Below are 16,577 nucleotides of genomic sequence, written 5' to 3'. Positions count from 1 at the left end.
ATAGATATAAAATTAAACCATGTTTTTCTCCTCTCTATGCTTAGGCTGTGGCTTCAAGTTGTTGGTCAGTGCTGAAACAGAAAAGGCAACAGATGAAGGTAAAACTAATTATGCCTCAGGGTCCTGCCTTAGTACAGGCAGGACTGTTGCTGTAGAAAACACCTGTGTGGAGGGAGGGACTCAAGGCAGCCAGAGTAACAGCTCACTCAGGCAGTAAAGCCACTGAGTAACCCATGGGGCTTCTACATCTGTGATGAACATGCCTTCCATGTATGTTGTCATCTGACTTACCCACAAAGCACTGCTCTCACCGTGCACTGGGAGCAGTAAAGTGTGCTGGCTGTGAAGTGAGACTGTCTGGGGTGAAATGTCACTTAGGAATAATATGATGTTGGGTACTTGTGCCTTAGTTTTCATCTTTGAGGAGAATAATGGCAGTATTGACTTTACACGGTTTTTAAAAGGCTTAGCGTAGAGTGCTAAGGGCTCAATCATAGCTCAGTGGCCTTCAGTGCAATTCCAGATACAGGAAGTGTAAACCCCCAACAGCGGGAACAAAGCAGCAGGAGCTCAATGGGATGCTAAAACCTGTGTGCTGTGCAGCCACCGACTGCCGCTGCGTCCTGTGCCCAGTGGCCTGTGTTGCTTTACCATGTCCATGTTTTGCGGTCTCACCCCTCTGACGCTGAGCTGTAAGGCCGACCATAGATGACTCTGCAGCACAGGGTGGGGTGGTGGTAGATTCAACGCTAGAGACTCTATTTGAATAGTTCTGGTTTACAATTAATCCAGAAACTACCACACTGTATCTGTTTGTCCTTCTGTGTGTCTCTCTCTTTGTGTCTTTCTCTCTCTGGGAGTGGGTATGAGTTTGTGTATATATATGAAATGATGGGTGGATGAGTGTGTGTGTGTGTGTGTGTGTGTGTGTGTGTGTGTGTGTGTGTATGAGGCGGGGAGAGGGGAAGTTTCTTCATGTGTGTGAGTGCAGGGGTTGCCACAATATACCTATAGAAGTTAGCGGACAACCTCTGGGCATCAGACCACACCTTTCCACCTTGTTTAAGACAGTGTCTTTTTGCTGCTCTGTCAGCCAGGCCAGCTGCCAGTTCTCCTGTGCCGTCTTCTGGCCTCCCCGCAGGAACATGCTGGCATTACAGACCCACGTGCCACGTGTCTGAATTCAGGCTGTCAGTTGTACATGACAAGCTCTTGACCCACTAGGCCAAAGAATAAAAACCGCCTTAGTGCAGAGCCTGGCTGATGGAGTGGATCGAGGGGAGAATAGCAGGACAGGGTGGAGGACCTGGACCAGCACCAAGTCCAGAGTCGACTGGGAGGAGGAGGGCTTGTTTGGCTTGCACTTCCACATGCAGCGCCACGGGAAGCTGGAGGCGGTCCCTGGGGCGGCACTGAAGCAGGAACTATGGAGGGCGTTGTTCACTGGCTTCTCTTCATGGCCTACTCCGCTTGCTTTCTGATGTCATCCAGGATCATCTATCTGCCCAGAGGTGACACCACCAATAGTGGCCCGGATTGTCCATATCAGTCAGCAATCAAGAGCATGCCCCTCAGACCTGCCCACGGGTGGTCTGATAGAGACGATCCCTCAGTTAAGGTTCCCTCTTCCCAAGTGGCTTTAGTTTATGTCAAGGTGACAAAAAGCCAACCAGCACACCAAATAATAGAATATGCATGGATTCTAAGACACTATAAAAAGAACAAACTTTTCAAACTTGGAAGAAAGAAAAGAAACCCAGGTTGAAGTCACAGAAAATATGTTCAATAAAATCATAGAAGGGCTGGAGAGATGGCTCAGTGGTTAAGAGCACTGTCTGCTCTTCCTGGGGTTCTGAGTTCAATTCCCAACAACTACATGGTGGCTCACAACCATCTATAATGAGATCTGATGCCCTCTTCTGGCATGCAGGCCTGCATGCACACAGAACACTATATATGTATAATAATAAATAAAATCTTAAAAAATATATCATAGAAAAAAATTCCCCCAAATTTAAGGCAGGAGATGCCTATCAGGATGCAAGGAGCATACAGAACTTCAGGTACTTGGGACCAGAAAATCAGCTGCCTGTGACAAATAACAGTCAAGACACTAAATGTGCAGGACAAGGAAACAAAGATTGAAAGTGACAAGAAAGAAAAGGCCAAGTCACATATAAAGGCAGGCCTACCAGAATAACAGCTACATCTGCTTGTTAGTGGAGATTTAAAAAGCCACAGTGGCTCAAATGGATGTTCTGCAAGTTCTGAAAGACCACAGATAACATCCCTGACGACTGTACTCAAAAAAACTATCAGTCATTCTCAGAGGAAAAAGAAAAACTTTCTATGACACAAACAGATTAAAGGAATTCGTGGTTCCAAGCCAGCTCTGTTGAAGATATTGCAAAAAATACACACACCTAAGAATAAACAGTTTCAGAACAGCTAATCAAAAAAGCAGTAAGAAAACACCACAAAACAACAATATGTCAGGGACCAGAAATAAAATACACTGTTCAAGAATAACTGGTAAGGGTGGTTCCCGCCTATAATCCAGCACTGAGGGAGGCAGAGGCAGGTGGACTGAGGGAGGCAGAGGCAGGTGGATCGCTGTGAGTTCAAGACGAGCTTGGTCTACAAAGCGATTCCAGGACAGCCAAGGCTACACAGAAACTCTGTCTCAAAAAACCAAAACCAAAAAACATTTTAAATTAGATATATTCATTTTATGTCATGTGAGTATTTTTCCTGTATGTACGTCTGAGCACCAGTGTGTGCTTGGTGCCCATAGAAGTCAGAAGAGAGCATCAGACCCCTCTGAACCTGGAGTTAGGAATGATCGTGAGCTGTCGTGTGGTGCTGAGAAGCATAGCCAGGTCCCCTGAAAGAGAAGCCAGTACTCCTAACCACCGAGCATCTCTGCAGCCTGAAAAGGAAGGTCTCAAGTTCCTAGAATTGAGTGAAAACAGTATGTCAGAAATCCTTAGTACTTTATGCTCATACAGAGAGAGACAGAGACACACACACACACACAGAGAGAGAGAGAGAGAGAGAGAGAGAGAGAGAGAGAGAGAGAGAGAGAGAGAGAGAGAGAGAGAGAGAGAGAGAGGTGTCTTAGTAATAATGACACATCTGAAGGCTTCAGAAAATTTGGACAAACAATGCTCAATATCAGTAGATAAAATAAAACGGAAACAAAAGCAATTCAAAAGAAACAATGAAACCGAGTTTTTTTTTTTAAAGATGAACAAGATTGACAAACCTTTAGACAAATTAACCAAAAGAAAGATAAGACCCAAATTAATACAATTAGAGATGAAAAGGGAAACAAACACTACAGCAGACACTGAGGAAATTCAGAGAATCTTAAGAACATGGCTTAAAAACCTATAATCTAGCCCGGCATGGCGGCGTACACCTTTAGTCCTAGCACTCAGGAGGCAGAGGCAGGTGGATTGCTATGAGTTCGAGGCCAGCCTGGTCTACAAAGCAAGTCCAGGACAGCCAAGACTACACGGAGAAACCATGTCTCAAAAAAAAAAAAAAAAAAGAAAGAAAAAGAAATTCAGTTATCAGTTAAGTTAAAGACTATTTCAAGTGCAAATGTATATACCAATATTTCATAAGAAGAGTCAATCACATGACGATGCTTTGTATATTTACTTGTTTGTTTATAGGCAGGGTCTCATATCACCAACTTGCTTGGAACTTTCTGGGTTGCCAGAAATGACCTTGAATTCCTACCCCTCTGGCTTCTGCTTCCCATGTGCAAGGATTATAGTTGCATTCCACCACAGCTGGTGGATAGGGTGCTGATATCCAGCCCAGGGCTTTGTGCACCCTAGGCAGGCACGCTGCCAACTGCGCTACACCCCAAGCCTAACGCTTAATCCTTTAAAATCCATTTGGGGGATTTTCACTGAGGGGCTTGGTCACTGCAGTTAAGTAAGACTTTTAAATCATGAAAACAACAGTAGTCAAAATACCCTAAAAATGAGATGGAAGAACACTGTAGGATTGTTAGTGCTTGCTGCAGAAAATGTTTTTCATCTGAAACTACTGCCTAGAGTATGGAACGTATATAAAGCCCTCTGACTCTTAGTTACTTTAGGTTTACTAATGTTCCCAATAGGCTGTCTCGTGATGGAACGCTGCTCTGCTGCCCACGTAATGGCTAGCAGTTTATGTTTCATTACTAGACAAGGTAGATTTAAGAAGATAAAAATAAATGGATCCAGCACTTGGGAGGCAGAGGCAGGTGGATCTCTCTGGGTTTGAGCCCAGCCTGGTCTACAAAGTGAGTCCAGGACAGGCAAGGCAACACAGAGAAACCTTGCCTCAAAAAACAAAACAAAACAAAAACAAAAACAAAAAATAAATAAATGGATTCCCTTTTTCTTCCCAACAGATCTCAGATGGATTTTTTGCCCACTTTTATGCCATTTGTGAGCATATAAGCCCTGTCTTAGCCTGGGGCTTTCTGGGTCCCAGGAATTCTCTCTATGACTTATGCTGCTTCTTTAAGGTATGTTCAGTCATGGGACCATTGCTTTAAAAAGAAGTTGTTTATATTTGTATAACATATAAAGTTGTAAAAGTCACCTCAATTCTGTATTTAAATGCCAGTATTAAATTGATGACATTTATAATACCAATGTTAATATAATAGACCAGTGCCTTTGAGAGCTGGTGCCCTACAGCAGAGCCTACTGACTGTGTCCACCTTTTCTGTTAGGGTCTTGACTGTTGCTGTGCTACAGTGACACTTGAGAAACACTACAGAAACAGCCTCTGTGTGTTGAGATGCAGAACTAGGTTCTGTACAGGGCATTTGAATGTTGAAACCCAAGTTGTAAGAAATAATAGAATTGTAATATGAATAAATTAATAAAAAAGAAATAATAGAATTAAAGTTGCATCCTTATGTCAGAAGGTTTTTTTTGCCAAAACAGTTGTTAGAGCTCACGGCAGAATATCTGCAGTGGCAAAGTCCCAAGGAAACCTTCTCCTTTGACAGTATGGAGGTAGACAAATGTCAAGGGACCAGCAATCCTGATGAGTGTGAATTTGGATACCTTGCTGTACTGTGAGATCTTAAAAGTTTTTGTTTGATTTATTAATATGTTTTTATAAATGAATTAGGGAGCATTCGTCTTGGTGTTGCTTAGAACTCATTAATTTGTTACTTAGCCTTCCAGTTGTAAAGTGTCTGCTTCAGTGGACACTAGAGCTGGAGGTTAACCTCTTCTGCGTCCTCCTCCCACTTACCCTCCCTGTCACCTCCACAGCGGGGCACTGGGTGCGTGCTACCTCGTGACCCTCCAGCAACTGTGTGGTGGCCTTCCTAGTGCTTCTTAACATCCAGTTTCTAGAGGATTGAAATTTAATGTTGTTGGTTTTCTCTTTGCGTCTGTGTATTAATTCACTGAAATGAAACTTTTAAGACCTGCCACTGACTGCAGACAGGAAGCTATTATCGTTCATTCATGTCTTTTTTTAAACAGAAAAGTATACATTTAAGAATATTATGATTGCTGGGCATGGTGGCGCACGCCTTTAATCCCTGCACTCGGGAGGCAGAGGCCGGTGGATCGCTGTGAGTTCGAGGCCAGCCTGGTCTACAAAGTGAGTCCAGGACAGCCAGGCTACACAGAGAAACCCTGTCTCTAAAAAAAAAATTATGATTAGCTGGGCGGTGGTAGTGTACACCATTAATCCAATCACTTGGGAGGCAGAAGCAGGCAGATCTTTGTGAGTTTGAGCCCACCCTGGTCTACAGAGTGAGTTCCAGGACAGCCAGAGCTATACAGAGAAAACATGTCTCAGAAAAAGAAAAATTATGATTATTGAAGGTGGCTTTTTTTCTATGCCTACCTGGCCTAGCACCTAGAGATGATCTGAGAGAAAAGGCTGGTAAATCGCTCCTCACAGTTATATAGTACTTTGGATGCTTCTCCTAGATTACTGTTTTTGATGATTATGCTATCCCTGTGTAGTAAACAGGACAGGTCAACTGGGCAGTGGTGGCACACAGCAACCTCTGTAAGGTCAAGGCCAGTCTAGTCTGTAAAGCAAGTTCCAGGGCAGCCAGAGCTACACAGAGAAACCATGGTTCAAAGAACACACACACAGAAGTATTTGCTCAAATTTTACAGACTTAGAAAACAACAATAAAAAAGGTTAAATAACTTATTGGAAGTCCTTCGCCCGTGACATGTGACAGCAACTCCAGAACTAAGGTGTCTGACTCCTGCTTTAATGTCTGTCCCAATATTAGCAACTCATGGGGTTAACAAATTGTGGCCTAATAAACGCCAATTTATTTTCCAGAGTCAAGTTCTGTTTTTTCTTAAGGACATCTTTGACTTTGAGAAGGTGCGCTATTCAAGCATAGACGCGCTGGCCGAGGACCTCATGCACTTGCTCATCCGCCGCACAGAGCTGCTGGTCACCTGTCTTGGCGCAGATGCCCTGAGGCACGCCACTACTTGCACGAGTGCACACTGCCACGCCATGCCCACTGCACTGTTAGAAGCCAAAGTACAGTAGGTACCAGAAGAGCTTTGAGAATGCTGTCCAGGACTTTGTGAGGTGTGCCTCAGAACCCACAGAACTGATGGTGTGGACTCAGGGAGGAAGGAAGAGTGAGTTGACTGTGCTGTGTTTATCAGCAATTCTGTCATGGGATCCACGTGACGTATACAGAGCAACTGCTTAATAATCTTTAGGTAATCATTTAAGTTGTGGAGTGTTACATGTGCTGTGCTGTTGCTCAAATAGAAGCCAGTGTCACAGGAGTTTATTAATTGTCTTCGCGCTATCCAGAATGTCCAGTGTCATCCTCAGAATGTGTCTTGATGCTTTGCCCCTTGAAAATACACTAGCCCAAGATGATTGTGGGTCACATGTGTAAGATTTATGACTTCTAGTGTCAATATACTTAGCCTTGCCTGAAATGTATTCTTAGCCATAGCTACTTCTTTGTTTAATCGCGTGTAGGCAAGAGCACTAGTGCTTTAACTGCACTGCTTACCTATTGCTTGTAAATTTGTTTATGTATTTGAATCAAAGAAATTAGAATTGCAGAGGATTGGTGTACAGAGCTAAAATGAAACGAAACGGAGCAGTTTACAGCGCACACCTTGTGGAGGGTCACCTGTGGTTTACAGCGCACACCTTGTGGAGGGTCACCTGTAGTCTCCTGGGTGTATTACTGTTGTCCTGTAAGTTATAACACGCTGAAGTATTTATCTTTTATAAAATTGGAACATTTTCCCTCAGATGAATGTTAAATTTGAAAATGTCATTTACCAAGAAAAAGAGTTAAAAACTTACCCTCTTTTAAATGTAACTTTGAGGCTGGCTTAAGGCATTTATGGAATAAGATAGCTTCCTTTTTCTCTCCACAAAACAAACTCTTTATTACCCACACAGAGTTCAGCACACTAGAAGTTTGTCATGTTATGTAAAAAATTGTTAAGATATTCATACTTTGAGCTTGGGTTTTAAAGGAATTTTTCTCTCAGATATAGAACACAAATATTTTAAATGGTATGAGTTTATTTTATGTCCTTATGAAAAACATATGAACAAGTGGGTTATCATTGTATGTAGGCTTCAAAGTATAATCTACATTTTCAAGGCCTCCTTAGTTTTGCTTGAGGATCATGCACCATGTTTTCACCAGTGGATCGGATTTGCTGACTAGTGACCCTAAAGTGCTGCATTGATTTTAAGAGTGAGTTATAAAGAAGGATTTGAAATGTGGTTTTTTAAAATGCATTTTTAGATTAAAGTGCCTAGATTTTTAAATGCTAATGATGGGAAAATAAAAAGAAGTGTGAAGAAGTTTAATTTTTAAAAATATTAAATGTATATGTACATCAAAGTTATATAAATTAAATACAAGCTGTAAAACTTAGCCCTGTGCCGTTGTTATGTATGGGCAAACGCCTCCCCTTCTCCCGCATCACTTTTTCCTGATTCTTACTGACGACAAATACCAAACCGTGTGTCCTACTTCCCTTCCACTTCACATTACATGTTTACCTTCTGCACTGTCCCTGGATGTGACACACATGTGCCTACACATTCCTGTTGCCACAAAGCATGACAGTTATGGGTTATATTGATTTGTTCAATAAGTGTTTTGTGCTGTGGTTTTATAGTTAGAGCTGTAAGTGAACTGCCTTTCGGGAAATACTCCTTGAAATAATTTTGGAGAATTGCACTGTTAAGCAGTAATGCTGCAGTGACATGAGATAATCCTGGTGGGTGGCCTTTCCAAAAGTCTTGGATTTCTCCATGTTTTTAAGTTTCCGTTAGCCAGGTGGTGGTGGCGCATGCCTTTAATCCTAGCACTCGGGAGGCAGAGGCAGGTGGATCGCTGTGAGTTCGAGGCCAGCCTGGTCTACAAAGCAAGTCCAGGACAGTCAAGGCTACACAGAGAGACCCTGTCTCGAAAAAAAAAAAAAAAATTTTTTTTTTTTTTCAGTTAAAAAATTCCCATCTTTACGAAAGGATTGACTTGTCAGGCTCAGTGCGTGGGTAAGTTTGGTTAGTTTCTGGTGAGTTAAGTAGCTAGCTACTAACAAGATACTTTTTTGTGGCCTTTGACAAAAGAGATGAGAATGACCAAATAAAATTTGGGGAGCAAAGAGCCAGGCATGGTGGCGCACGCCTTTAATCCCAGGACTTGGAAGGCAGAGGCAGGCAGATCGCTGTGAGTTGAGGCCAGCCTGGTCTACAAAGTGAGTCTTGGACAGCCAAGGCTACACAGAGAGACCGTGTCTTGAAAACTCAAATTAAAAAAATAAAAAAATAAAAATTTGGGATCAGTAAATATAGGAGAAAAATTTAAGGAGCGGAGTGAGGCTTACCTTTTTTAAAGGAAGATGTCTTTAAAAGAACATCTCTGTTGAAAATATTTAAGATTTACATACCAGTTTTTATTTGCCTTAAAATTAAACAAAGAATCAATGCTTTAAAAGATAAAAACAAAAGATCAAACTAGGCTAGAGCCTCTTAGGGAAAAAAAGAAAAGGCCAGCCTGACCGTGCAGCTCATTTATTTTTCCTTCTCATCCTTCCTTCTTTCCTTTCTTTCTTTCTTTCTTTCTTTCCTTCTTTCTTCCTCTTTGTTCTTATTCAACTAGAAAGGTAGTTATTGCTTGCCAAAGGTTAACAATATGCTCACAAAGTGACAAAATGGAGCTGTCTTTTTTCTTTTTCTTTTTTTTTTTTTTTTTTTTTTTTTTTTTTTGGTTTTTTCGAGACAGGGTTTCTCTGTGTAGCCTTGGCCATCCTGGACTCACTTTGTAGACCAGGTTGGCCTCGAACTCACAGCGATCCGCCTGCCTCTGCCTCCCCAGTGCTGAGATTAAAGGCGTGCGCCACCACGCCCGGCTAAGCTGTCTTTTTTCAAGAAGCCAGGTTTTTTTATTCTGTGACAGTCAGCTCCAAAGCGCAGCATCTGTCTCCTGAACTGATGCATCATTTGTGTCTATTCACCATGCTTCTTTTGATTTGTTGAGTTCAGTGACCATAAAAAGTATTTACAGGTGTTTCTTTGCTTTAAGATGTAATGTTTCCTACTTAATGTCCAGCAGTAAGCCTAGAAATGAGTAATGCCAAAGTAAGATTAACTGAGTGGTTGTCAGCTGCTCCATGGCCTGCCATGACCAGAACTGTAAGTTATGTTTATAACTCTTGTTGCTATTTTTAATATGAACATGGATTCAGAAATTAATTGGGCTGTAATTTTAAACTGGCTATAAGGATTAGGCTGATTTAAAACCTGTAAAAATTTTAACTAGGACGTATGCCTGTAAGAAGTGAACGTTTATATAACCTGTGGTAAGTGGAAATATGAAATACTTTTCTCTTAATGATTCCAGCGTGTTTCTGTCTCCTTAACTGACCTCAGCAGTCTCTTCAGTGTAAAGACTGCTCTCATTAACTGTGTAAAAGTAAAACCGCAGGAGCCGACCACAGCACTGGCCCGACAAGCACTGGAACACACACGTCTCAGTTCCCACCAAGTGGAGAAGTGATGGTATCTTAGTGATGTAATGTTTTGTATGACATGAGGTCACAGATGCCTCTACGGCCTGCCCTTTGACATGAGCCACATACCGAGGCAGAGCGAGAACAGATGACTCTTGGAGCACTGAAATCAGATGTGAATGCACCAACACCTTTATGTGCTGACCTGAAAATAAAGAGAGCACTGTGATGGATAAAGTCTAGAACCTGTGTTTTAGTTAAAATATTTCAGTGAATAAGGCCATCAGACAGAATGAGCAGATGAAGTGGGTATGCATGCGCCTGTCCCTCTTCATGAGTGGCTTACCTCCCAGTGCTTGCGGATGACCCCAGGACTCAGCACACGCGAGGCCAGTGTGCTACCACTGAGCTACTCACCCAGCTCCAGTTGTTTTTAAGGGTGGTGGTGGTGGTGGTGGTGGTGGTGTGTGTGTGTTTAAGAGAGTCTGATGTAGCCCAGGCTGGTTTCCAACCCCGGATTCTATTGCCTCCACCTCCCAAGTGCCAGGATCACAGGAATGCACTACCAGTCCCAGTTTATTTTTAACCTTGTGAAATATGTGGAGTGACGCGTATTATTCAGTGATCAGGTCACATAGACATGCACTGAGTCTCCACTGTCAGAGATGCAGGGTAGAGGGATGGGTCCTAGATTGGCAAACAGGTCCGAGTTTCTGCTCTGATGCCGTTACCTGGCTTACCCTGTCATCTCTGTGTCCTCTAAGGCTCTCCACCCTAACCACCGCACAGATTAGTTTCTCTGTGTATCCTGCCTACCCTGGCACCTGCTCTGTGGACCAGCTGGCCTTGAACTCAGAGACTCACTCTCTCTGCCTCCCGGGTGCTGGGATTAAAGAGTGGGCACATGTCACAGAAGCCACATTCCTCATGTCTGTCATGGCTACATCCATGGCAACGACCTTCATGAGCGTTCCATGCGGTCGTCCCTGCTGTTTGCTCTGTGAGGCTGTGCCCTGCCTCCTTCATAAGCACCGTCTGGGTGCCATCCTCCCTGTGGCTCTGACACGGCTGAGGAACATTTTTCATCTCTTTAGTGTTTACCATTCATTTCTTCCCATTTGGCCCCGTGTTTTTCTCTGCTACAGCTGTCTCTGATCTGCTGTAAGATTTTGGGTCCTCTCTGGCTTTTTGTACATCAAAACAACAAATACCCTACAGTAGCCTTCATTGTGTGGGCAAAGAAAAGCTGGGTACAGTGACAAAGAGCATGCCTCCCTCACGGCACTTTGAATCCTTTACTTAAAAGCCATAGCAAAGAACTGCCACATCCGGTATCACGCAGCACCCTGCCTCTGACTGGCACATTTATATATAGGAAGTTTCAGATCTTCGTCACTTGCTGTTGGAGGTGACGACACAGCACCTGGACACAGCCATTTGGCTGTGTGCCGCAGTGGGGATGCTGCTGGAGCCCTCGAGCCATGCGAAGGAGCAAGGCTCAGCATGTGGCAGGAGGCAAGTGATTGTCACAAGCCCCTGGCTCGGGTGACACTCAGCCTCCTGAGTGGCAGAGACTGCAGGCACTTCCCACTGGCTGTTTAAGGAAGTGTCAGACGGTTTAACAGCTTTAAACAGTGAACATGCTTACACTGCTTTGCGAGTTGGTGGCCCACAATGGCTACTAGGCTGCTTCTTCCTCGCAGTCCCTCCTGCGGCCTCAAGAAACTGAAGGCTTGCCTGGGCCTAACTGATTTGCATGTCTTGCTCCCCAAAGGTTCTTATACTGGAAGCTTCTCTTGTGTGGCACTGTTGAGTGTTGAACTTTCAGATGCTGGAGCCTCATGGAGAGCAGTTGGGTTGTGTGGCTCTGCACTCTGGACGGAGGAGTGCTGCCTGCAGGCATGGGCCATGAGAGCTCCTGTTTCTGTAAACCATCCTGTGATACAGTGAGATCCTCACCGGCCTGCCAGTGCCATCCAAGCTCCCAGAATTAGGAGCCAAATAAGTTACCAAATAAGAAAGATGTTACCACTGGGAGTTCGAGGCCAGCCTGGTCTACAAAGTGAGTCCAGGACAGCCAAGGCTAAACAGAGAGACCATGTCTCAAAAGAAAAAAGAAAGAAAGAAAGAAAGAAAGAAAGAAAGAAAGAAAGAAAGAAAGAAAGAAAGATGTTACCACATATCAAATGTCTGTGATAGCAACACAAACTAGTAAGAAGGCTGGGAGAGTTCCTGACTCAAGTCAGGCCTGTTGTCAGGAGGTCCCTGTCCATTGCTGGCTATAATTCCTTACTGACCAGGCTCACAAGACAGCTCCTTGGGAGTTTTAGAGCTTGGAAGTGGCAATGCTTGTGAGGAAGGCAGTGTTTGAGGTGGGGTGTACACATCCTCATGAAGCACAGGTGAGCCCGTGGTGCGCATGTGCTCAGTGGTTAGAGGACGTCAGGTACTAGCCCTCACTTCCGCGTTGTTTGAGGTAGTCTCCTTACTCACAGGCTGACCCACAGGTTCTAGCAATTCTGTCTTCCAGCAGGAGGGCACTGGCATAACAGACCCATGCCCTGCTGAGTTTGGCTTTTGTTGGGTTCTGGGGATTGGAAGTCAGGAGCTCAGGCTAGCAGGCGAGTGCTTTAGCATGGAGCACCTTCCCAGCCTTGGCAACGCCTAGCCCTGGGATGCTGTTGTTTTTGCCGTACTGTGCTGGCTGTATGAACACCAAAATCCTAAGCTGAACCTGAGAAGCAGCTTGTTTGGTAAAAGCCCTTGCCACTCAAGTCTAACAAACTGAGGACCAATGACAAATAATCTTCCAAAACAAATTACACAAAAAGAACATAGCAACTTTAGCTTAATTTTAGTTTAGTATTATTTACTGAGACAAGGTCTCAATGTGTAGCCACAGCTGGCCTGAAATTCACTATATAGAGTTAGCTAATCTCCAACTCACAGAGATACATCTGCCTCTGCCTCCCAGGTCTTGGGATTAATGTGGTACATCACCACGCCTGAACTACTTTCTTTCTTTTTTAAAGATTTATTTATTATTATGTATACAGTATTTTGCCTGTATATATACCTGCACACCAGAAGAGGGCACCAGATCTCATTGTACATGGTTGTAAAGAATCATCATGTGGCTACTGGGAATTGAACTCAGGACCTCTGGAAGAGCAACCAGTGCTTCCCCACCCACCCACCCCCACCCCAAAGACAGGGTCTCTCTGTGTAGTCTTGACTGTCCTGGACTTGCTTGGTAGAACAGGCTGGCCTCGAACTCACAGAGACCCACCTGTCTCTGCCTCCCAAGTGCTGGGATTAAAGGTGTGCGCCACCACACCTGGCTGTTCTTAACATCTGAGCCACTAATTTCAAGTGAGTAAGTGTATATTCTTCGGCCAGTCTTTTGTTATGGCCATTGGTCCACGCTATTCCAGGGAGCATTTGTTACCTAAGCTACACTTCCTGTTCTGTCATCTGGAACTTACTATGTAGAGCAAGCTACAGATGTGTGACTGCCTCTGCCTCTCAGCTCCCATATCCAGCATCCCTCGCTTGTCTGTTGTTTTTATTTTTGAAATTATATTTCAATTCTAACATTCTTCTTTCTCTATCCTCCCTACAAACCCTCCCATATGTCCCTCTCTGGTCCTTCAAACGCGTGGCCTCTTTTTTCATCCAATTGTTATGGCATGCATGTATGTATTTGCATATTCCTATATATGTTCCTAAATATACGCTGTTGAGTATATAACGTTGCTTGTGTGTGTTTTCAGGGTTCACTGTTCAGCACTAGATAACCCGTCGCATCCCTTACATTTAAAGGTGAACAACACGAAGAGCAGTGACTGGAGCTGCTCACTAGCTTTGTGTTTGTGCATTTTACATGTGTATACTTTAGGCTTGATGGTTAGGTTTTATAAGCTGTGTGCTTTACCAACTCATTTCAAACCTTTAACTTTGTTTCTGTATTAATTGTGATGTTTGTCTAATCTGAAAGGACGCTGGAGGTATAGATCAGTGGCGGAGCACTCACCCAGTACTCTTAGGGTCCCAGGTTTGAAATCCAGTGCAACGAAATACAACTAATACAGGTTGAGAACAGAGCCAATTGACTCATGATCAATACAACAGGAATTCATATACATATTTGCAAATCTTGAGTTTCTAGTAGTCTCAGATTTAGATGTCAGAACTTAACACACCTTGATGCCTGCTAACTGTCGACTGCCAGAAGTATTCCTACCAGGACATTTGTCCATTTTCTTTCTTTTTTTTTTTTAAGATTTATTTTATTTATTATGTTTACAGTGTATACCTGCACACCAGAAGAGGGCACCGGATCTCATTATAGATGACTGTGAGCCACCATGTGGTTGCTGGGACTTGAACTCAGGACTTCTGGAAGAGCAGCCAGTGTTCTTAACCTCTGAGCCATCTCTCCAGCCCCCGTTTGTCCATTTTCTGAAAGCCAGAAACCTGTCTTCATATCTGGCAGGCAGTCTGTTCACAACAGCCTACCAGTTCTGGAACCGGCCAGGCATTTCTCTTTCTCTCCATCCACCAACCTGCATTACCGTTCAGCTTGGCTCTGCAGACCCCTCTTCCTCTGCCTCCTGCTTCCTCCCCCACGCACCTGTTTATTTACAACACTCGAGCCAACACAAATGTGCTGCAAACAGGTCATAGCATACCACCACGCTGCTGGAGACCCACTGGTGGCCACCTATCTTAGAAGCTTCTGGATGTGTGCCCTGCCCACCTCGGCTCCTGCTGACCCACCTTTCATGCCTGTGCCTCACCTACACAAGCCTCCCTGCTTTTCCTAGCACTTGTTAGATAGGATGCTTTCCCTCCCTCATACAGCAGCTCTTCCCCAGAGAGTCACTTCTTAAATTCTTTGCATAGCTTGCTGCCTGCTGTGGAGAGGTAGCTTTCTTCATTCAGGTAAACTGTGTGTGGGCGCTGGGTCCCCTGTGGTAGTAAGCAGTAGTAGATCTTTAAGGCCTTTCAGGGAGGGACTGTTAGGGCTGAGGAGAGAGCTCAGTCAGAAAAGAGATTGCCTTGCAATCGTGAGACCCCAAGATGAACCCTCATTACCCACACACATGAACATCAGGCATGGCAGTGCCCACTTGGAAACAGGAGGGTCCCTGGAGCTGGCTGTCCAGCCAGTCTAATTGGTGAATTTCAGACTAGAGAGACTCAAAAAAGTAGATGGTCATGCCGAGCTTGGTGCCACACACCTGTAATCCCAGCACTGGGGAGGCAGAGGCAGGTGGATCTCTGTGAGTTCAAGGCCAGCCTAGTCTACAAAGTGAGTCCAGGACAGCCAAGGCTACACAGAAAAACTCTGTCTTGAAAACTAAAAAACTTAAAAAAAAAAAAAAAAAAAAAAAAAAAAAAAGGTGCATGGCCTTCCTAAGCAAATAACACCTGATGTAGAGGAATTTTAGTCCAGCAACATGGCTGCTTTGGCAAGGGATCATGTCTAAAGGCCTAGGTGTGTGTGATCTGGCTGGAATATACACCCTTAGTGCCTCAGGCAGGAATTTAACACACACCTTCAATCCCAAACAATGACATCTAATTGAGGGGCAGACAAAGTGATCAATCAGAGAAAAGATTTGACAGAATGAGTCAGAGATAGGATATGCTCAGCTCTCATGAGAACAGACAGGAAAGAGAAGCTACTTAGAAGCAGTGTGGAGAGACAGTTGGGGGAGTTCATGGAGGCAGAACAGTAGAGTTTGGGAGGACAGGGCAGTTGAGTGCGGTTCCACTGAATGCAGTTAAGTTCATGTAGTTCAGTTCCTGGAGTTCAGAGGCAGATTTTCCAAGCACGGCAATTCAGTGAGAAGCTAAGAGAAGGCAGTTTGAATCAGTCAGCTTGGAGAGGAGTTTTCAGCCAGAACAGCTGAATTGATCCAGCCAGGCAGAGTTCAGAAAGAGCTAGCTACAAAGGGTGAGCTTATTCAGCAGTAAATCTCAGAGAAAACATTGTAGGCCTAGGTTAGCAGACAGAGGCTGGAAGCTGAAGCATTCAAGGTCCGGTTGTGCAGAAGATTAGATTGTACAGAGACTAGACACTTCCAGGCCTAGGGATAGTTAGATAGAAATGCTCTGAGCTCAGCACAAGCGGTATATTAGTAAAATTTGGGTATGGCTCTCATCCTCTCTTCTGAGAAAATAAAAATGATATTTACAACCTGAGGTGTTCTCTGACCTCCACATACACACACATACCAATACATACATGCATGCAGCAATACATGCCAATACATATGCAAACAAAAAAGACTTGGGATCTAGAGACGTCATTATCCTCCCCCCCCCCACCAGACACTATGCTTCCCTGTCTCTCTGTGTGGTCTCTCCCACAGAATCTGTGCCAGTGTACCACCTGACGCAATGTCCATGTCAGACCCAAGCTGATTGAAGCATCATGTTCTAGAATTGTGAGTGAGCCGGGCGTGGTGGCACACACCTTCAATCTCAGCATTCAGGAGGCAGAGGCAGGCAGAACGATGTGTGTTCGAGGCCAGCCTGGTCTACAAAGTGACTCCAGGACAG

The 16,577-nt window shown here is 44.2% G+C and overlaps 1 protein-coding gene across 1 annotated transcript in view; it reads left to right on the top strand.

Moving 5' to 3' along the window:
• Window positions 1-7,013, top strand: part of Miga1 (mitoguardin 1) — a 58,895-nt gene extending 51,882 nt beyond the window's left edge. The window contains exons 13-15 of the mRNA XM_051165578.1: window positions 45-98; window positions 4,412-4,528; window positions 6,334-7,013. Coding sequence (XP_051021535.1) covers window positions 45-98; window positions 4,412-4,528; window positions 6,334-6,552 — 390 coding nt within the window. The 3' untranslated portion in view covers window positions 6,553-7,013. The remainder of the gene's footprint in view (window positions 1-44; window positions 99-4,411; window positions 4,529-6,333) is intronic.
• The last annotated feature ends 9,564 nt before the right edge of the window (window positions 7,014-16,577 follow it).

Source organism: Acomys russatus, chromosome 23, assembly GCF_903995435.1.
Source record: "Acomys russatus chromosome 23, mAcoRus1.1, whole genome shotgun sequence".
NCBI lineage: Eukaryota > Metazoa > Chordata > Mammalia > Rodentia > Muridae > Acomys > Acomys russatus.
This window is presented reverse-complemented; position numbering and strand designations above follow the sequence as displayed.